The 21,578-nt window shown below is 46.5% G+C and overlaps 1 protein-coding gene, 1 long non-coding RNA gene and 1 pseudogene across 2 annotated transcripts; 2 read left to right on the top strand and 1 right to left on the bottom strand.

The window, feature by feature from the left end:
* Window positions 1-3,721: 3,721 nt before the first annotated feature.
* On the top strand, window positions 3,722-4,287 carry LOC135371673 (uncharacterized). Its single transcript, XR_010415693.1, has 3 exons — window positions 3,722-3,876; window positions 3,959-4,146; window positions 4,225-4,287. It is a non-coding gene; the product is annotated as an uncharacterized LOC135371673 (long non-coding RNA).
* A 3,788-nt stretch (window positions 4,288-8,075) lies between these two features.
* On the top strand, window positions 8,076-8,914 carry LOC135371683 (uncharacterized; annotated as a pseudogene).
* A 514-nt stretch (window positions 8,915-9,428) lies between these two features.
* LOC135371682 (uncharacterized) lies at window positions 9,429-16,076 on the bottom strand. The gene is made up of 9 exons (XM_064605661.1): window positions 15,930-16,076; window positions 12,055-12,252; window positions 11,948-12,004; window positions 11,719-11,886; window positions 11,428-11,547; window positions 11,246-11,299; window positions 10,384-11,164; window positions 10,185-10,328; window positions 9,429-9,631 (listed from the first exon to the last, which is right to left on the bottom strand). Exons 1-9 carry the CDS (start codon window positions 16,074-16,076, stop codon window positions 9,429-9,431), a joined length of 1,872 nt encoding a protein of 623 aa, XP_064461731.1.
* Between the last annotated feature and the right edge of the window lie 5,502 nt (window positions 16,077-21,578).

Genomic DNA, 21,578 nt, shown 5'->3' with positions numbered 1-21,578 from the left:
GCCGTCCTTCGTTTTTTGGGTTTCGTTGGCACTATTGTCAGGACAATTTACACGAAAAGCGCAGGTGATTTTCCCGTTGGCCTCGCAATGGGACGCAAGAGGAAAGGCCCCCGCTGATTATGCCAAAGAGTATCCTGATTTCGAAGTATCGGCTGTGGAAGGCACCGACGGTTTGATATGCAAGTATTGCCGAATTGCGCTCAAAAGTGAATCTGGAAAAACAGCCCTGCGATTATTCGAACATGTGAACTCTGCAAGATTCCAGAAGTTTAAAAGAGCGCGTACAGATGCCGGCGCGGTAACTCGTCGACTCCTCCTTAAAGTGTAGTTGTCATGCTGTTTGAACAAGCTGGCTTTTTATCATAGTCTGGTTCTCTAACGAATGTCTATGTGGTCTCATTCTCAGCCTGTGCACGACAGCCGTCGCTGGAAGAATCAATTACACGTGCACGCAACAGCAAAGACGACGCTAATGACATCGCTCACGAATTCTGCCGAGCCCTCTGCTACTCCGGAGTACAGCTGAACGACGTCGACGGACCCTTAGGCCAGTTCTTTCCCCGACGGTGCCCTGCAGCTCGAACCATGGCTGGCAATGATCAGTTCTACAGGAAATATCTTCCGGAGGTATACAGGAAGGATATTTGTGTCATCCGAGCAGCGATGGAAGGCCACAGTTTAAGCATCACTGTTGACGAATCTCCGGATCTCAATGGACGTCCGGCTGTCGCTGTGATGGTGACATACCACGACTCGTCGGCGGTGACTGGATGCAGGACAGTGATGTTAGACCTTAGGGTGACTGATCAGTGCAACGCTACGGCAGTGGGAGCGGTGATGCAGCAGGGACTGTGCAACGCCGGCAGGGCATTCTTAATAATTGATAATTGGGTGTTTACGTCGCAAGACAAAGGGAGGGCATTCGAGGAAGTAGCTACGATTGTGACGAACTCAGCCTCCTACATGTCGAAGCTGCATACCGATCTCAAAGAGTCATACTCAGAGTACAGAGCACTTCACATAAAAGAACCCTGCCACCTTTTGAACAATGCTCTTGGGCACGCTCTTAGCATGGACTCTTTCAAATCTGCACATGAGTTTGTCGTTCACGTGCCCGCGATGTTGAAAGGGTCTCGTGAACTCAGGCGAAAGTTAGAAAAGTTGTGCAAGGGCATGGACATTGAGCCTACTGAGTACTTGTCTACGGTAAGCCCGTCCCGATGGTTTTCATTTTATGAATCCTTGTGCGACATCCTTTCTTTTTTGCTTGCCATCGTTGCTTTCCTTAGAAGAGCAGAAGCATATAGAGAAAAGTGCAAGAAGTTACGTGCCATGGTAGATACTACGGATAAAATGCAAGAGCTTCTTACTAAGCTAAAATTTTTGAGGGAGTCATCAGCCCTTGTGTTAGAGGTAATCCAGGGGATGGAATCAGAACACACCCTAGTTTGTAATGTTCACTCCATCTTAGCCGTCCGGCTTCCTGCGCTTTTTTCGAGATGGTCCGACGCCACGCAGTGTAGTTACGGATCTGATGTGTTGACACTTTTGGACGCCATAGAACCAGAACTGCGCGCATCTACACTGGAAGCTTTTTCTCAATATTACGAAGCTATTCAGAGCAAATGGTTCGGTTCTGTTGAGAGGAACGTGCAGGGTGATCTTAAATATGGTGAGCACTCCTTTTGGTACCGCGCACAAATCCTAGACCCAAATCTTAAATCCGAACTTAAGACGAGTTTTATTCTCTACGAAGAAGTGTCTTCCACTGTACTTCGTGACGAGTCTGTAATGGATGGTTTGCGTAAGGAATTTTCTGAGTACGCCGTGTACGTCCCCCCAGAAAGGGTTGTTGCTCCGTCACAGTTTTGGGCATCCCATGAGAATACGTGGCCTCTTCTGTCAAGATATGCACTGGAAATCCTAGCAATTCCAGTCTCGAGCGTAAACGTAGAGCGAGCCTTTTCGAAATTCCGTGTTGTGAACCGTAAAGAACGAGCAGCCATGTCTGATGAAAGTTTAACGATGTATTCATGCTTGTACTATAATAAGCCCTAAACGGAATTGCTGTGTATAAATGTGCTCTAAATTGTGCTCTGTGAAATAAAGCAAATTTCGAAACGGGTAAAACATTTTCATCCCTCGTTGTTTCGCATCTTGTATTTCGTGCGGTGTTTGGGGAAGCTGCGCATTCCTTGATATTTTAGCTGCCGACTTTCCGGCATCTATTTTTCGCGCAAATGATATAAAATGCCGAAAATATCCGAATTTCAGAAGAGACATAAGTGCCGAAAAACACCCCCACGAAACTCCTGAGATATAGATGCCGAAAACGTGGAACCCTAGGAATAACATGTACAAATAAAACGGGAAAGCTGTGCAGAGATGTCAGAGAAATTCCTGAAATGGAACCTTCACCAAGCATACCCCCCTGAAAGCTCGGCACCCCCCGCAGTGAATTTCTGGGTAAATCACTGCCGAGAACCCTGCGGTTGTGACTCCAAATATCATATTGACACAAAGACGGGAACACCATCCACCTGCTGGAAATTTCAATGCTGGTGACATCTATCAGAGGTAATGGTACAATCCATGGCCCACGCTTTCAGGAATCGTTGGAACCAAGACTATCTTCCAACACTCGACGGTCGTCACGTGTGGCAGACACATCAGCGAGATGTTCAGGAGGGTGACACTGTGTTTCTCAGGGATATAGACATTGACTGCAATGAATGGCCAATGGGTCGCGTTGTTAGGACGCTACCTAGTTCCGACGGGCGTGTTCGGAAAGTGCACGTCGTGATCTACAAGAACTGTGCGCCAAAGGTGTTCCAGCGACCAATAAGAGAAATTTTCCTCTTTCTTCCTAGAGAAAGCGAGTGAACATTTTTTTTTCTTTTGCTCTGAACATGTGTACGTGTGGTGGTATCTTGCAATACCAGACGGGGAGTGTTCTCCCTTCGTGGCTATGTAACCCAATGTAACCAGAGCTACTATTTGGACTCTGTCTCGGCCGCCCTTTACGCGGTGCATCTCCGAGATGTGAGGTGCCCTCATGGGCATGCTCCACAGTACCTTTTCATTGTCAGGGAACATGGACGACTGCTGCATGCAGGGATGCGCGATACTTTGGTTCAACGACAGAAGATGATGATGATAATTAGGGGTTTCATGGCGCAACGACAACGAGGATCATAATGCGCCAAGACTCTGTTGAAGTTTAAAACAAATTTACCTTAAAAATAAGCTGATTAATTTAAAACAGGGGTAAAAAGTTCAGAGTTCTGTTCTGAAACTGCAGTACCTCTCGTTGCCGTTTATACCGACGTGACTAGGAACCCAGCAAAGTGTCCAACTGTACCTTTTTTCTTGTATAACAGCTGCCAGGTACCTAGCACCCCTATTGAAAAATACTTCAGAAAATCTCATAGAAACATAGCATTCCTTCAGAATTTCTTACAGAAGCGTCTTCGTCTCTCAGAATTTCCCACAAAGGATGCAGATTCGAATACCTATCATCACAGGCACACCAATGTGAAAATATCCTGTGGGATAAATCAGGGTCTGGCCTTGTGATCTCTATGAGAAAACAGTGTGAGTCAGAAACAGCGTTTATTCCAACTGCCAGCAAGTTCGTTAGTCTGCTTTGAAACGTTGAAGCGCATGGACGCAGCTACGCATCTCATGCAAATACCGCCAGGAATTCAGCATTTTCGTCGCTTTTGAGGTATATAGCACGTGTGTGTGTGTGGTATATAATCGTCCGTACTACGCATTCTCATTCTTTATGCGTCTTTACCCCTGTTCGCACGTATTCTGAGGAATGGAAGGTAGAATGCAGTGAGATGGTTATAGCAACTGTGCTTTGGGCAAACGGTATGTTACATCTTTCTATGCCTATCTCTCACGCACACACATGTTGTTTTAACCGTGCTTTTTAAAATGCTGTTTCTTCTAGGTTAAACTCGGAAGAAGCGGCAGCGAGCGGAAATTAATTGGATTCGTACGTGGTCGTAACCCATTCTCGTCTCGAGAAAGTTGGATGATGCTTTTACGGAAGAAAGCCTACGCGTTCCCAATGTGCGAAACAAAAAGTTGTCATAATCACATGAAGAAATTTCTTGGTCGTCGCATTGGACATTTCAAGTACGTGTACAATGCGTTGGGTCATGCCTTTCTGAACTTATTGGCTGGGCAACAAATGTTCTGCAACATTCCTTACAGTGGCGGCATGCGACTTACTCTCAATACTTCTCAGCAAGTAAGTATGGGATCCTTCAATTATCATACGTGGCAGTGCAACTTTCTTAGGATGTTTCTTGCAGGGTGGCCCATTACACGTTCTCACAGGCTTTCTTGCGGGTCTCGAGGCCTGTAAGAAATCCTGTGAGAAAGCCTCACAGGCCACCCTGTAAGAAGCCCTGTAAGAAGCACTGTAAGAAAGCTGCATTGCCCCTGCCTGTAAGAAATCCTCCCTGGAATCCTACAGGATCCCTGTAAGAAACTCTGAGAGAAATTTTGTAAGATTTAGTCTCATAACCTCATAGAAATTCCTTCAGCAGTCTGAGAGATTTCTTTTGTAAGATTTTCTGAAGTATTTTTCAATAGGGACGTCTCACCAATAGATTCTTGCATGGTTGCGGACTACATATGGCACGTACGGAGCTCAGGGAGTCTGTGTAGATGACTGATGATATACGTGTCTGTAAAATGTGATTAAGAGCGACAACAATAGCGTACATCTCTGCACTAAAAATCGACAATACATTGTTCAGGCGGTGTGATTTTGTGCATGTGCCGCTTACCATCGCGCATGATACTCCCATGTTGGTCTTTGAAGCATCAGTGTGTATATCAACATGATCACAAAGGCTTTCTTTAAGATGCTCAAGTTGATACTGTATTTCTTCAACAGCATTTTCCCGTTTATTGGACTTAGTGAAATACTGTACTGTGGTGCCGGCTGCCAAGGAGAAATCATCTTGCTAGGCTCTAAGGAAGAATGGACGTAATGTGTAAAACCAAAGGATTCAATATCTCGTTCAAGCCGAATGCTAAAAGGTGGTATAGCTTTCGGCTTGTTTATGAAAAACTGCATGAAACGAGTGCCCTTCACACAGGGCAATGTAGGATGTTGAGGGTAACCTGTAATCCTTAAACCATATGATGTTCCAAGATAAGAACCCCGTCTTTGTGAAGACCACTCATTCGATTCAACGTACAGGCTCTCTATCGGACTGGTCCTGAAGGCTCAGCAGCAACCGTTATCCTAGGTGGGGCACGAAGTCCAATGCCTTCAAAACTGAAGGGCGTGCTGACGCAAGCTCATGATCAGAGGGTAGTACTGCTCTCTAGCACTGTTGTGTATGATTACTTTTTCCAGAGAGTTGCAGAGCAATTTAAATTCAATTTTCGTGATAATTATGACTGGGTCGAATTAGTTCTCATAGTATATTTTACAGGCCTGCTAAGCTTTAGTTTAAAATTTTAGTTTAGCAGCCGTGCAGCTCGAAAAAAGTTTTGTCGATGCATTGTCCAAAGCTTTTTAGTTTTGGCATACGTGACCAATGCTTTTTATTTGCATACAGCTTGACCTTGGAAATGGACTTCAAGACACACAGAAGAAACTTGACTACCTGTGGCAGCACGACGAAGAGTCACGCTTCGTCAAGGAACTCGCAGTGGCAGTTTGGGGGACGTCCGTTCTGGCCCGGAAAAGCACGAAGAGCCGTCTAACAACTCTAAGTTGAGAGGCAAAACGGAAGTGTTTCCCGCACTAACGCCTGAAAAAGTGGAGGCTGTGCGCCGTAAGTGTTTTTTTTTTTTTTTTCTGTGTCTCATACTAAGCCCAGTCTCCTTAGCAAAAATTCCCATTTTGGCTAGCCATTTAGTATTTTTGACAACATTTCAAACTGTAACACTAAAAAAGACACCTTCGTGTAAATTCTCAGCTGGCAAAATTAGAAGACAGGGTTTGTGCTTCAAGTAATGTACCAGGAAACGATGGCCTCCTGAAGTCAGCACAGACTTTGAACACAGGCCAATCCGGGTGGCTTAGAGAGTATAAATACAATATTGAAAGCAAGCAGGTTATATATGGCTGGGGCCTCACTGCAGGGATTGTGGTACTATCCTTAGTTATTGCATCAGCAGATAAAATTTGACAATAGAGTTTTCAACCAGAAACATTGCAATGAAATTGGGAGCGACCAAATAAGGAAACCCGGTTTAACGTGCGAGCAAAAGTGAGCTGCATGAAGGGTGTTTCAAACATATTCTTTAAACAATCCGTTGTGCTGCACAGCACAACAAAGTGCTGTGTATATTTGTCTTTGAACACCCTGTTTCAAAATTTGTTTGTGCTTAAACATATATCATGCATACCAACAAGCTGCTCCTTTCCACCTTTTGCTTTGTGCTTACAACTATCACTTCAGGTAGTGCAGTCAAAAGTACCAAATTGCAGTTTTACTTCAAATCTTGTCATTCAAGTTCTAACACCATTTGTTACGCTCCAGACCTTCGTAGCGGTAAAGTAGTGGCTTCTCTTCAGGAAGAAGTTCCTGAAATCCTGCACATTGTGTAGCTTTCTTCTCAGTTTCAAAGAGATTTTTGAAACGTGATTATTTTGGGGTATATTTAATTTACACTGTGTATTGATGCTTTCACTCTGCCACTATGTTCACTGCTAGTTGACCTGCAAATTTTCCTCTCTGCAGAGACCTACAGGAGGTATGTGACTGAAAAGAAACATCTTCCGTCAGAAGAGCTGAGGAAGAAGAGTGCTGCAATGCGCAAGTACATGAGCGAAAAAATGTGTGACTTGCGGCGCAGGCGAAAGGACGTTTAATTATTTTTCAGACTACGCAGTCTAGTCAGTTTTATGCCCACTAAAAATATACCTTCACTGTACAGCACGCTGTGTGCCAGCCATTCCAGCCTTCCATGCCAGCCTTCTCGGGCTGTGACCACAGAGTCCAGCGTCTGCAATCTTACATCACGCTGCTGCAGTCCAGAACAACGAGCAGCAACGTTATTGCCTCGCTGCGTTTCTTCCTGCCTTCGCTTCAACTTGGCGTTCATGCGGTGCCTGTTGCTCATTACGTGGTTGTCGATCGTAGATTTACGTCGATGGTCGACAGACTTAGCACGCACCTTGCAAAAAAGGATGCCTCCGTCCTCATAGAATACGGCGTTTCTGTATTCCCGAGCGCGATCCCGCGCAGTTTTCTTCCTAAGGTGCGACATGACATCGTATGAATAGGTAGGCGTTCGTTCTCCACCGTTCCCCGAATGCACGTCCGCGCTGACCCTTTCTCGTTTCTTTACAACACGCGGGGAGAGGAGAACCGTGCCATGTGACTCGCGCTGGTCGCGCGTCTGCTGTCGGCGCCGTTTGCAGGCATCGCTCGAAGCAAGGTTTTTTTTTTTTTTTTAGCACGAGGCTTTTTTAGCGAAGAGCTTTTTTAGATCTAATAGGCATTATTGACTAAGGGAGCATAAATTATTAACTGCACAGTGAATTACAGCATTCCGCAGAATTTCCGCGAAAAAAAAAAAAGGTGATTGTGCGGAAGATCGTCATTTCCACGAAATTTCGCGGAATCGCGGAGAGTTGGAGGCCTTAACCATCAAGGTAAAAAAACCTACCAGACATCAGGTTTGATGGTCCATCATAGGAATTTTCAATAGGGTAATAGTTGTTGTCTTTTGTTTTCAGATTACCCTGGCCCCACAATGCAGTGTATGTAATAGTGAGCGTTGCTATTATGTTCTCCTGCAGGATATACATGATTCCAACGAGTAGCCGCTGCGCCGCGCCATGTTTAGTGCCACAGCGACCTCTGCCGGCTTTCTCCTCTCCTCCATATTGGACTGTTGGAGATGCGCGGTGTTCTACTTCTACCTCGTTGATTACTCGGGCTGTTTACGCTTCGCACTTTTCTTGCTATTTTTATTTTTTGTCATCGTTGTTTCCGTTTATCTTTACATCTCCTTATTACTTTTTCGCTACTGTTGCGAGGTGCAGTGCCTACCGCGAAGTATTGTTGCTGTTTGAAAATATTTACGTCGTGATGGCTCCGGCCCCGCGAGAGCCGTCGACTACAAAGACGAAGCAGGCGAAGATCCCGCTAATGATAGAAGGTGAGTGGCTAGCGCTCTAACAGTTGTGTTTTGTCAGGGCAATGATATCTCCACGGAATCTGACGCACAGTTGTAGTTGCGCTACAAGGTTCAACTTCTAATTCTAGATGGCCGGTACTACCCTCATCCCGACGATCTTGACAGCTGGAGCGACAATATGAAGTTGTGGCCGGGAGTCACCTCAGGTGACATCGTTTACTACCTTCTCAGCTCAAAGGCTTGTGACTTGAAAGACGTGAAGGCCTATAAAAGCCTGGAGTAATACAATTACCTACAGTGCGGGTGGGTTGGAAAACTGTTGGTCCACAAAGTAGACAACGAATTAGTGTTTGTTAAAGGTGAGGTGAGACCATCGCAAGCTGTGCACAACAGACCCCATTCTGTGTGGATATGTGCGAAGTACAGTGGCACAGTTCTGACTGCTGGCTGTACCTGCATGGCAGGGAAAGCCAGAGTATGCAGCCACGTTGGAGCAGTCCTCTGGAAGATAGACCTTGCAGTTTGCAATGGGCTGACTGGCATTTCCTGCACAGACACAGTAATGCAGTGGAACAGAGGAACGAAGCAGAACGTGGAACCAGCTGTGCTAGGGGACATCTCATTCAAGATGCAGAGGCGGATACTTGACCCGGATGTAAAAAGGGAAAAAAGAGCAGCACTACCAAGTGACCCGCCTATGGATGACAGAACCTTCAAGGAGTTCATCAAGTCATCACCCTTGTCTCCTCTCTTCAACGCTAAAGGTATTTTGGTCCATTTTGTGTACTAAAGTGTGTGTGCGGTAGCATCTTCAAGAAGTGACAGGATCAGACATGCTCATTTCAGTTAGTCGTGGAGCTCAGTTGTTATTTCTAAAAAGCTCAGTGTTGCCATGTCGCAGGATTTACAGCTGTCCGACATTTTGCTCAAACTTATTTCTTTTTCATATAGGAACACTTCTGAACGAAACCTTCCACCCTCCTCCACGGAATCAAAACCGAGGAAATATGAAAGGTGTTGCGTCACCACTGATGGAACATTGGCCCTTATGCCCAGGTAACCATGCAAGCCATGATGCAGAATATGAGCTGCCGCACAGTTGCTCGCCATGTAGTACGTTTCATGAGAACTATATTGTGCTATCGCCGACTGCAATATCCACGCATGAGTACCATACACGAGGCCAGGACAGTGAACTGTGGCATGCAGCACGTCGCTTGAGGCTCACAGCATCGAATGTCAAGGTGGTGCCAAAAAGGGAGACAACATCATACAATAAGGCAGCAAAGGGTATTGCCATGCCATCATTCCTTGGGAATGCGGCGACAAAACATGGCAAAGCATGTGAAAATGCAGCCCGTGAACGGTTTATGGCTAGGACTGGGCTCCACGTTGTGAAGTGTGGAATTTTCGTGAGTGAAGATTACCCATGGCTTGCCGCCTCTCCTGACGGCATAATTGAATCTAAAGACGCTGTCCTCGAGATCAAGTGTCCCCATGTTGAAAACTGCAAGGAAATGATTGCGAAAGGCAAATACGATGTGAGGCTTATCGACGAGAATTATGTTATTTCAAAGAATGGACCTAATGGGTACTTCATGCAGGCGCAATTCCAGATGATGTGCACTGGAAGACGACGGTGTTATTTTTATGTGTGGTCTGTTGCCACAAGTGGTGATGTGACTGATATAGTTCTTGAAGTGCCATTTGACCCGTCGTTCTTGGCTACCAATGTTGTGCGACTAAGAAAATTTTACTTTTGTGCACTGTTGCCATTGCTTGTAGAGCACCACAGAAATGGACAAAGAGAACTTAATGTAACGTACTGCAATATCCTGAAGCTGTAATTAAAACATTGATCTTAGTCTTGTGAAAGTCGCAACATATCGGCCATCATTTGAACCCCCATTACGTCAACTCACACTCCTCTCCACAGGACATACATGATTTATTGGAAAATGCTCAACACACAACATTTACCACCTATGCTGTCCTGTAAGCTTCCCTGATCAGGGGTGGCTTTAAGTTACAGAGCCCAGCACATACAAAAATTATGTTACTGATAACCTTCTTAGATGCAATAGGTAAGGCCTGTTTCAATATGCGATAGGTCTTTATCCTGTTGATCGCTCTTTCAACGTGGATCCGTACAGCACCTATCCGTCTTGTCTGGGTCACTTCTGCCTCTGTTAATTGAGACTTCCCTGCAAAACAAAATTGCGGTTAAATGCATGGCTGCTTTTGAGCTAGGGCACTTACCTCTTGTGAATGCTGGGGTGTTAAGTCGAATCCCCTGCACTTGCAGTTCGTGGTCCAGAGTGATGCCTCTATCTGCCATGACTTCATCCCCAGGCATGAAAAGGTCACAGATGCCACAATCTTTCGTGATAAGTTTATCGGATGCACCTCCACCATAAGCTTTGGAAACAAACATTATGAAGCCATTCAGGGCAATTGCCACCAGAAACTTCACTGTATTGTTAGCTTTGTAGTTACTGTAGGTCTGTGCTCTAGGCATGAGCTTCCTCGGGCGTTGTAGCACAACTTCAGTACAGTCAAGAATGCATGTGGTGCAGGAATATCCATTCTGAATGAATGAGTCGGGCATGGTATTGCGAATGTAGCTTCGTGGTAGCCAGGTAACAACTTGCTTCATGATTTCAGAGAGAATTCCAAGCATATCAATAAAGTGGTTCCCCACACTTGAAACGGACACACGAAAAATTCTTGCAAGATGTCCGTAGAGGAGCCCCAGACGTAGTCTCATAAGGCACAGCAAGAGCTGGTCTTCGCGTGGCAGAAAGCTTGGCTTCTGTGCAAGCATTGTTACTATTTCTACCATCTCACTAAACACTGGCTGTGACACCCCTGTGTAGAAATTAATGTCATCAGCAGAGAGTGTGCTGGCAAATGACGTGCGGTGCGGCTCAGTAGCAGGAATTTGCGCATAACAGTGATCCTCATAGAGGTTCCGTTCCCATTGCGTTCCCTGGTCATATGTTTGTCCTGCTACTGTGCTGGTGGCAGTTGTCTGGGTACCCTGACATTCAAAGCAAAATGGCGTTAAAGAGAAATGTTTGGCAAGCCACTGTTTGACTCATAAAATGGTTGCTCTACTTACGGCATCCACTCTTTCCTCAACAGCAAGCCCGCCTCTGGCAGATGTCTGGGTTCCCTGCAAGAGAGCAGCGTTAGCAGAGTTCCTTGGAAAAGAAGCCTATTTTTCGTCATGATGTAAATATCACAAGCTGCCATCTTTAGAGTAGTAGCAATACTTTCAGCCATATTTTGTTTTGTACTTACTGCATCCATTCGTTGCGGTTGTGCACGTTCGGCATCTTGGGAGCCCGTCACAAGAATGTGTGCTGATGATAATGGTGAATGAAGCCGTATGCTACTACTCTCAAAGCAAATGTCACTGTCCTGTAAGCAACAAATACACATTCTACAAACACACTGTCACTGTGCATCAGACACATCATCAGGTGCACCTATTTCTCTGGAATTTTACTTACACAATTTGTGTTTTGCAGTTCAAATTTGCTCTGAGAAACTACTGCACATTCCCATAAAGTAATATAAGAGCATGTGTACCTCAAGCAATGCAGCAGCACTGAGGAAATGTGACACTGCAACTTCCTCTGTGTTGCATTGTTCTTTAGTGGCACTTTTACGAGGTTCATTCCTCAACATCTCCTCTTGCATGCTTTGCGCGGAACTTGGGCTCGTTGACAGTAGCCCCGGTTGGCTCTCATTCGTTCTCTAAAAAATAAAAAAAGAATGCTTGATTATGAACATCATTACTCGCTTAGGTACCGCGCACCATCCTCTTCGGCGTTCCATGTGTATGCTTTACGATACGCCGATGACCTTTTAGTACCTGCAAAGTATGAATTCTGTAGTAGTGCATAAAAGCATTAGCACGCATACCTTTCTATCGTAACCCAGAGACAGCATGGGCACGGGGTTCTGGTCTGTTTTCCGGCCGTCCACGAAGTGCTCGGAGCACACGCGCGAAGACGATGAAGGTACGAAATCTTTGCGATTAACGGCACTTAACCACTGTCGTTTCAAATCCGGGTCGGCCGGGAACCTGTGCAACAGGTACATGTTGAGGCCACACTGTTCCTGCAGCACACCGTGAACATCACACGGTTGTTTTCTTGCAGCGTTCCTTTTCTTCTGGTTATTTAGGCAGCCATACACAACACAGTGCTGCCCAGATGAATAGGGATTACTGTACGGCATACTGTTCCCGTGAAAACACTCGTCACGCGGACCTGACTTCGCACGGCAGCCGCCAGCAACGCCAACAGTCTAGAGAGAGGGAATGGTGAGGAGGAGCACCCGCTACTCTCCACCCCAGATTATTGCTGCGCGATATGCGCCCTGGTATTCAGGTTGCCCCTGGAAAGGTCTATAGAGTTCCAATGGCTTATCATTTTATGTAGATGATATTAATAGCTGTTGTCTTCTGTTTTCAGATTACCCTGCCCCCCCCCCCCTATGCTGCGTATGTATTAGTGAATGAGAGTTTGGATGTTGTGCTTAATATCAGATTCGCTTTCAGATCATTGCTGCTACTGCTGCAGTGAGTCATCTGGTTGGGTAAGCAATGTGACGAATGCTGATTTTATGTTATCTTTCAGATCCGAACGCCCTTAGGGGTCTAATTGAAGAAAGCTTAATAGAATCCTTATTACATTTATTAAATATGTAATAAAAATATTTTCTGTTGCAGAAAATGTGTACTGTCTTGTATGTTTCTCCTGTTTCAGGTGTGAAGGTTTTTCTGCTGGAGTTTTCTCCTTCACGCAGATTGGCAACACAACTGGCAATCCCCAGCACTATTGGCTTTAACTGGCATTAATAAAATATTTTTCACTGGCAACATAATTGGCAATCCCCAGCACCATTGGCTTTTATTAGCATTAATAAAATATTTTTCACTTGTATAAATGTGTACGTGTGTTGATTGCATGTCTTGAGGAAGAAAGTATGCTATGTTAATTGCGGTATGAAAACACTCCTCGTTCGGGGATGTAATAAATGATGTGGAAAGGGAATAAGATGTATTTTCCATGTCAATGGATGTTCAAACGCGAGAGGGAAAGCCCTCTGTGCGCGGCCGCGGAACGTGTGGGGCGGTCTTGGCACGCGCTCCTTCTTGGCGCAGAGTATCCTGCTCCAAATGCCCTCCGATATCAGACGAGAGGGGATACCGACAGTCACCAGTACCCTTGGTTAGGATAATCCTTCCTCTTCTACTACTCTTGTCTCCACCTCCTGTTTCTTTGCAAAACAGCGACAAAACAGCTCCAGAATAATTATTTGGGGAGGCAGAAAGCTGCCGGTTTGGAGAGCGAATAGGAAAATGAGGAGATGACCTTGTTCGCAAGGGAATGAATGGAAATCAGTGGTAAGGAGGCGGCATGATAATGAGGTCACACCACTTTTAAAAAGTGAAAGTTTGTTCCAACCATCTCATTTAAAAGATGTCTGACGATGACACCGGTAAGTTTTGCTGAGCTGTGTAGTTCTTTTTCTCATGAATGTTGTCTTTCTCAGTCTGTACATCGGGTCCGGTCTTGTTTTTTGGGGATGGTAAGGAATTATAGTGAATATGAAAAGTGTTTAAAGTTGATTTCTGGTTTCAACCCCAGAGTCACTGCCACCGAGCTGTATGTGTTATCAAAATTTGATTTATTTGAAATAAATATACGAGTTTTTCAGATGACTCGGTGGAAGCAAATGAGTCAGCATGCATGTACTAACATATGACTATGTTTGGTTATGATTAATTGCAAGTATCTTTAGTCACTACACAGGTGCCGCCACGAACCCCGGAGGTGAGTAAAGTTATAGGGTTCGATGTATTATATGTTATTAAGAGTAAATAATTATTTCGGATTATTGGGGTCCTGCTGCACCTCATTGTATGCATTATTGTAATGTTTGTATTGCTGCTGATAGTAATTGAGATTCCCTTTTCAGACTGGTGCAACGCGGGGTATGTATCAGTGAATCAGATTGTGGTTTCATATAATAATAAGTTCTCTTTCAGGTTATTACTGCGGGCTACATGAGCTATCAATTGGTAAGCAAAGTGTCGGGTGCTGATTTTATGTTTTCTTTCAGATGCCTAAACCCTAAGGGATTCAGTAAAGGATAGTTTAGTTGAAGCACTATTGGATTTATTAAATAGCCATCAAATATATATTTTCTGTTACATGTATACTGTCTTGTGTTTTGTTTCTTCTGTCTCAGGCCGTGAACGCTTTTTGGTTAGGACTTTCTCGTTCACCTGATTGGCATCACAGTTGGCACAATTCTCAGTACTATTGGCCTTACAACTGGCAATATAATTGGTTTATTAACTACATTTCAACTTGTACTTTTGTGTACGACTCCTCTTTGCATGTTTATGTTATAAGCGCATTGACAGCCCTCCGCCCACGTGCCATCCAGCGCGCGCTGGAAAAAAGTTGCGAAACGAAGTCGGCTCTGACGCGTCGGTGTCGCCACATGGTGGCTAGGGGCGAGTTTCTCCTAAGTCCTATACTCCGGTATTCAAATCTAGCTTCTGAGGCGTGGTAATCAGAACAATGTACCACATTTTATGTGCAAGAATAGCAGCTGAAAGCAGAGAAACAGCTGGAATTTCTCGCTGTTGAGGAGACATCAGATACCCAAGAAGCCTCAAATGATGACACAAGCGAATTGCCAAATGCAGCTGCAAATCAGCCATGGAGTGACTCTTCATCTGAGGAGGAGGAAGGTACCAACATACAGGAAGGTGACGGACGAAGATGACGGTGGAAAGCAACGGACGTCCACTTTGCGCTGATGATGATTGGAGTTTTAATGGCGCATTGACAACACAGGTACTCCCACTTTGTCGTCTCTGGCCCTTCAGTGGGTGCAGAAAACAAACCAAACTACGCCATGACAGGCTGGAAGGCAAACAAAAAATGTTTGCAGTATATCCAGGATGATTTCTTTGATGCCATGACAAAAAGAAAACACATCCGTGTTATAAAGCAAAAGGGTAATGAGGACCAAGCGAAATGAGGAAGTCCACCGTGGAACTGCCGTACCAATGATGAGTGACAGCATTAGTAGGGAAAGGTACTTCTAGATCAGGAGCAGTGTAGCACTCGTTGACGACGACCGGGTGAGAAACGAGGACAAAAAAGGGAGAAGCTGCGGCGTGTCCGTCCTGTTATTGACAGAATCACAAAGTCCTGCCACAACCTTCCACGACAAAAAAGCGTTCTGCATTGATGAGCAGATAATTTCCTTTTCGTGGACAACATATCTGAGTTGCGAAAGGCGAGATTTTCGTCAGTGGATTTCCGTCTTCATTCGATTAAATGACGGAAACTTGGGGAACCAAGGATCTGCGGTAAGATCAAGGAAGCTCTGTGCAAGCCTTTCGGTGCGGCGCCTTTCAGTGTTTTCGGAGTTTTGCTTACCCATACGCAGTGATGGGCAGTAACTACTCATGAGGTAGTTTAACTACAACTACTAACTACTTCCCTTAAAAGTAATTGGAATTACTAATTAACTACATCTTGCAAAAAGTAATTAAACTATATTTGTAACTACTACAAAGTAGTTTCAATTACTTTTCCAACTACTTTGTGGAAAATGGCTGTAAGAACAATAAAGGTGTCACTAATAAGTAATAATAGACAGCAATATCGGTTGAAGTAATAATTTAATTCGATGTACATTCGTAATGCGTTCTATAGCAAAGCACTTGAATACACAGATCATTTATTAACGCAAGTGAATTTACTCACCCGCACGTGTTTCAAGAAGTTACTGGAACTTCTCACGCTGCCGGACAACGTACGACAGGGGCAAAACCGGCACTCTGCAGTGAAGTTTGCGCTTCCCTCCTTGACCTTAACATTCTTGTAGCAGTACTCAATGACGAAGGAGTCCATCCCGACAGTGACACAGGCAATAACGCCGACAAGAAGAAGAACGTGAAACATGCTGCAACAACAACGAACGCATGCTCGCTGCAACCCAGAACGCTAATACTTGGATTGGATTGCCTCCGGCCGCGACCAAGCGGGTGCCTCGGGCTAAGGCGTCTGCTACGGCTTCGCGCGATCACCACGAGGTCGCGGGCGCGGCTTCGTAGTTAAACTACAGTAGTTAACTACAAAAAATGTAATTTAACTACCAACCTGCAACTACATATGACAGAGTAGTTATAATTACCAAGTAACTACTCGAAAAGTAATTTAACTAGTAATTCAACTACATGTAATTGAACTACTGCCCATCACTGCCCATACGAATAAAAACCAGTATTCAGCGCAGTAGGTCTGTCGCCCACCATCGAGCCCAACCAAATGGAACGCGCCCTGCACTCTAAGATGTACCTCTGCACTATACCCTAGCGCAGGTTTCAAGAGAGTGAAAAGACTTGAAAAGACAATAAGGTTTGCCCTCGCCACCGAAGAAGGGGAAAAAGGAAAGATTAGAAAGAAGGAGACAAAAGAAGAAAGTAATGAGCGTGAGAGATGCCGACTAAGCTCAATAGTCATGCCTAGGCCTCCCAGGACCACCCATCTATAAGAAGCAGGGGCCAAAGTGGTCTGTTGCTTTCCCAGAGGGGCCCCGAAGGGTTCAAAACAACCTCTGGGTCCACTCAACCACCAGGAGCCCCCTTTCCCCAGACACGGGACAGTCACGCACAGCTATATGTGGGGTGGAGGTCAACTCACCCGCCGTATTTGCGGGAGAGGACTATTGCGGCAAAACTGCGGGGCGATGGAGGCGCCATTTCGCGACGCCGGGTGAAGCAGATACTTCAATACCACTGGAAAGTGATCACTTCCCAAGGGATTACTGACTACCCCTAAATACCCGAAAAGGAATGGACTACACAGGAAGAGATCTACTGAGAAGGACTGCGAAGCGGAATGCACATACATAGGTGCCCCCGTATTTAAAAACAGACGGATGATGATACCAAAAAGTTTTCTATCCTCTTTTCCCGATAGTCGGCCCTCGCACTACCCCAGTGTGAACTGTTCGAGTTTCCATTTGGGAGTATGAGTATTCAGGGTACTGATGACACGGTTATATGTTAACAACACTGGCAAGTGGTCACACCCTCTTGCGTTTTCCTCTAACTCTCCATTCCATATCTTGCAGCAGTTATGGTCTAATGGACTAATAGATATAATGCTGAGAAGGATTGAGTAGGTGAATGTCGTGTACGTGGGTCTTCCGGTATCACAGAGACATATAGACGATGTCAACAGAAGTCTCTCTATAATTTTCCTCTTGTGTCTCTCCTTGCACTGCCTTAAAGCCGGTTATGGGCATTAAACTCACCTGCAAGAATAAAAGGATTTGGAAGCTGGCCACACAAATGTTCTATGTCTTTTTGTGTGTAGATTTCTGATGGTGGGAAGTAAACTGAGCAGATGGTGACGATTTTGTCAAAACACATCTGCACGGCCACAGCCTCCAACTTTCTAGTCAGGTGAATTTCTTTTGTTCATCATTTAATTTTTTGTTGTGTCATCTGCCCCCAGATGAACCGGATGTATTTGATCGGTCTTTTCGAAAAATATTATGCCTGCGCCGTGAACCTGGTGTACCTGTGTTTAAATATGTTTCTTGAAGGCAGAATATGCTGCAGGTATTTGGAAAGAAGATCGTTTACATCACCAAGGTTGGAAACTACCCCACGGCAGTTCCACTGGAGGATCTTTCCGCCCACAATTCCGCACCAAGGAGCAAGGTATGTACAGCAAACTTTTGGCGACCAGGAAAATTATACAGCATTATATATACTTGTTTGGGCCGCTCAAAGAAACGCCTGTTTTTTCTTTGGGCCTGTTATTAGCTGCTTCCGAACTTTTTTTCCGAACAGCAGCCAATTCTTTGGGCGATATATTAGGGAGGGAAATATTGCTGACCCAAAGGTTGTTGTGTCTTGGGGCTCCCATTCGTGACCGAGCATTGCGAGCTCATGTCGGCATCACAATCCATGGGGCTATGATCCAAGGTTAGTGATGACGAAGGTGGCGTCTCTGAAGGGGACGCCACTGAGGAGTTTTGAGAGACTGCAGCTGCTGCCGCAGGACACGGAAGTGGTGTTGGTGACAGTGACACCATAGGAGATTGGGAGGTTGGAGGTGTATCTATCCCTCCTTGGTTTTCACTTGTGCTTGACTCTGATTACTATGGGCTCTGTCTGTGTATACTGTGTGACAAGTTTTCTTTTTTATTTCAATGCTTCAATGCTTTTGTTTCACTAAGGACTTTCCAAAAAACACTGAAGATACCATTTTTTTCTGGCCTCTGGATTGCTTACCTTTAGCGTCATTTTGACGTGTAAGACCTCTTTTTCGTATTTCCATTTCGCATATGATCTGGAGTAAGATGGATGGCTGGACGAGCAATTTACACAGCGGTCTAGTCCTTGTGGCGATAAGAGAGCGCCACGTGTTACGGCGACAGAGGGCAGCCGTGCTCCAGGGGGGCGTACCCCACGCACAGGGATAAAAGCGGGGATCCGCTGGAAAAGGGGGCATTTCGTTGTGCGGTTGTTTGCTGGATGCAAGCTGTTCTGAAGGTCAATAAACCTGGTATGTTGCATTGAATTTCAGGTTGTGCTGCTGGTTCCTTCGCGCACGGAACGGACGGGCTGACGCCCCGAGGTTGTGGGAACTGAGGTTTCCACAACTCGCGCCCAACGTTTGGGGTTCGAGCTCGTCCGTCCCGTGGCGGGGAACACGCGGCACTGTTCGTTTGCGTAGTTTGTTGTAGTTTGCGCAGTTTTCAGTTGTTTTAATTTGTAGTTTATTGCCGTTGTTTCTTTGTGTGTGTGCGTTTTTCGTGTTTTTTCTTCGAGCTTTTCAGCTACCACCCGGTGGACGAGCTATCGGAGCTGATGGCTTACAAGGCGAAGGCGCCCACACCGCAGTCTGACGCCATTGCAACAGCAGAACTCCTGTCACGCATGACGGAGTTGTGCTCGTTGGTGGTTCAACGCCTGGATGCCGGGTCGGTTTCGCCGCCGCAGGCACAAGCGCCTCTACGACTCAACTTACCGGTGCCTACCTTGTCAGGTTACACCGATAAGAAGTCTGTTGCCGATTTCCTGGATGACCTCACCGCCTATCAGACTGGCATGGGAATTTCGGACGACGTTCTAATCCAACGCATCCGGCAGGTTGCTTTGGTCGGAGACGCCGCCCGCTGGCTTCGGTTGCAATCGGAGTTTACGTCCTTGCAGGACTTCCAGGAGCGGTTCAAAAACGAATTCTTCCCCCGGATTACGAATACCGTGTCCTAGAGGAATTGCATAAGCGTACTCAACATCCTGAGGAAAGCTTATCTCAATTCGTTCGGGCATTGCAGGATCTGTACAGCACAGCGGATCCCACTGCTACGGAAGAGCAGCGCGTCGCACGGGCTATCCGTCAGTGCCACCCGGGCTTCCGGCCCTACTTAAGAGCCCATCGCTTTGAAACCCTTGAGGCGTTGGCCCAGGAGGTTCGTTTAATACAAGGCGACCTCCTGGCAGAGCTTCAATACCGGCCCCCTCCGCCCCCGGAGCTAGCGTTGGAACCGCGCTGCGCGTGGTCGGGAGGAGCCGTCTCGGTCGAACGCCTGCATGCAACAGGTTTGGGTGACAACCCCCGTAATTCATACAATGCGGAGTCATCCCACCGAGCCCTAGATCCCTTCCTCTATCACCAGAGGACGATCCCCGCAGGAAAGAGCCTTAACAGAGCCGTCCCGCCCCAAACTCGCGGTCAACCTGGCCTTTCGGCTAGCGAAACCCCACGGCAGCGGGAGCGGCATCATCCTGCGCCCCCGCGGCCACGAGCGCCCAACGGCTGTTGGAATTGCGGCAGCCCTGACCATTTTCGTCGGGAATGCCCGCGACAAAGACCAAACACCCGTAATGTGCCATCGGGAAACGGTCGCAGCCGGCGTCCATGAATGCTCGCTCAACGACGTCGGCAAGTTGCGATAAAAGCGAGCAGACGGTTACTATCCGTGGCCTTGATCAGTCAAAAACTAGCTTTGCAAGCGGTAAGATAACGCAAAGAGATGCTTTGGCTCCTCTTGCTTTTTCTGTCCGAGATTACATCGAGGATAAGGGACCAAACATCGCCAAGCAGCAAAATGTACTGAAAGTCGGGTGCAATAGGGGTGGACGGGTAGGTGGAAGGCCTTGAACAGACTCGTGAAACTAAGGAACATCGATAAGACACATACCGTCCACCCCTATTGCACTCGACTTTCAGTACATTGTGCTACCGGGGCGCCGTTCGAATTTTGGGTAAAGATTACATCGCCCTTATCGACACGGGAGCTACGTTTTCCCTTATCGGGGATAGTGCTTACGAGCATTGCGTATCACAGCATGTGGAATTGCAATCCACAGACGTCACTCTTCGTCTTGCTTCCAATGACGCCGTTCCAGCACAGGCAGCAGTTGTTGTCTGGGTACGTTTGGATGGGAGACGACGAAAGCAGCGCTTCGTGCACCTTCCTGGCCTGGCAGTTCCTGTTATCCTGGGCAGAGACTTCATCATCCGGCAGAAGTTGGTGCTGGACCTGCCCAATGGAGGATACGTGTACCACGGCTCGTCGGGAATTTTCCGCTTCGCCGCAGCACGGGAACACTGCACAGCACAGCAAGCTGTGGCAGCGTCCGTTGAAACGTCTGGGCTGCCGACTGTCTTGGGGTCATTCCATGGTCCCGAGGAGCAACGCCGTCAGCTTGAACAAGTACTGCGGCAGTTTGACGGAATCTTTACCGAAAAACAGGGTAAGTCGTCTGTGTTACAGCATAGCATAGACACCGGTAACGCTAGGCCCTGGCGTTGTAATCCGAGACCATTGAGTGTGCATAAGCGTGCTTTGTTAGACGCTGCTCTTGACGAAATGCTCCAAACCGGTGCAGTTCAAAGGTCTCAGAGCCCTTGGGCATTTCCTGTTGTTCTGGCTCCGAAACGTGATGGTACGGCTGGGTTATGCGTCGACTACCGTCGACTTAACGCAGTAACTGTAAGGGACTCTTACCCCTTCCCGTCCATTGAGTCAATCTTGTATTCCCTGGGCAATGCAACTGTGTCTTCAACGCTTGATTGTACTAGAGGATTTTTGCATATCCAAGTTGCCCCGGAGGATGTCCCGAAAACGGCCTTTACATGTGATAGAGGTTTGTTCGAATTTGTACAGCTCGAAGCAGAGTTAACTGGAACGCCGCTTCGACCGGCGGAGCAAGGGGGAGACACCCTGGCGGCGCTTAGTCGAAATAAAGGGCGAGGAGGTTTTGACATATCCATTCCAGTCAGAGGGGTGTTCGCTGTGGCGTGCAGCAGAGTGCGCAATCAGGCTGGCGTTATCAACGCTGCGCTCGTTTGTTTTCGGTGACCGTGTCTGAGGGATTCCAAAGATTC

This window comes from Ornithodoros turicata, unplaced genomic scaffold (assembly GCF_037126465.1).
Source record: "Ornithodoros turicata isolate Travis unplaced genomic scaffold, ASM3712646v1 Chromosome12, whole genome shotgun sequence".
NCBI classification, from domain to species: Eukaryota; Metazoa; Arthropoda; class Arachnida; order Ixodida; family Argasidae; genus Ornithodoros; species Ornithodoros turicata.
The sequence above is the reverse complement of the archived record's forward strand: the minus strand, read 5'-3'. Positions and strand labels throughout refer to the sequence as shown.

Excerpts from the sequence above, each read along its gene's own strand:
- LOC135371682 (XM_064605661.1), bottom strand. The coding sequence starts at position 16,076 with ATGGACTCCTTCGTCATTGAGTACTGCTACAAGAATGTTAAGGTCAAG. Across the intron at positions 12,005-12,054 it reads CTCTGGGTTACGATAGAAAG|GTACTAAAAGGTCATCGGCG; the intron begins GTATGCGTGCTA and ends CATACTTTGCAG. Across the intron at positions 9,632-10,184 it reads TGCATCTAAGAAGGTTATCA|TTTTCAACATGGGGACACTT; the intron begins GTAACATAATTT and ends ATTTCCTTGCAG.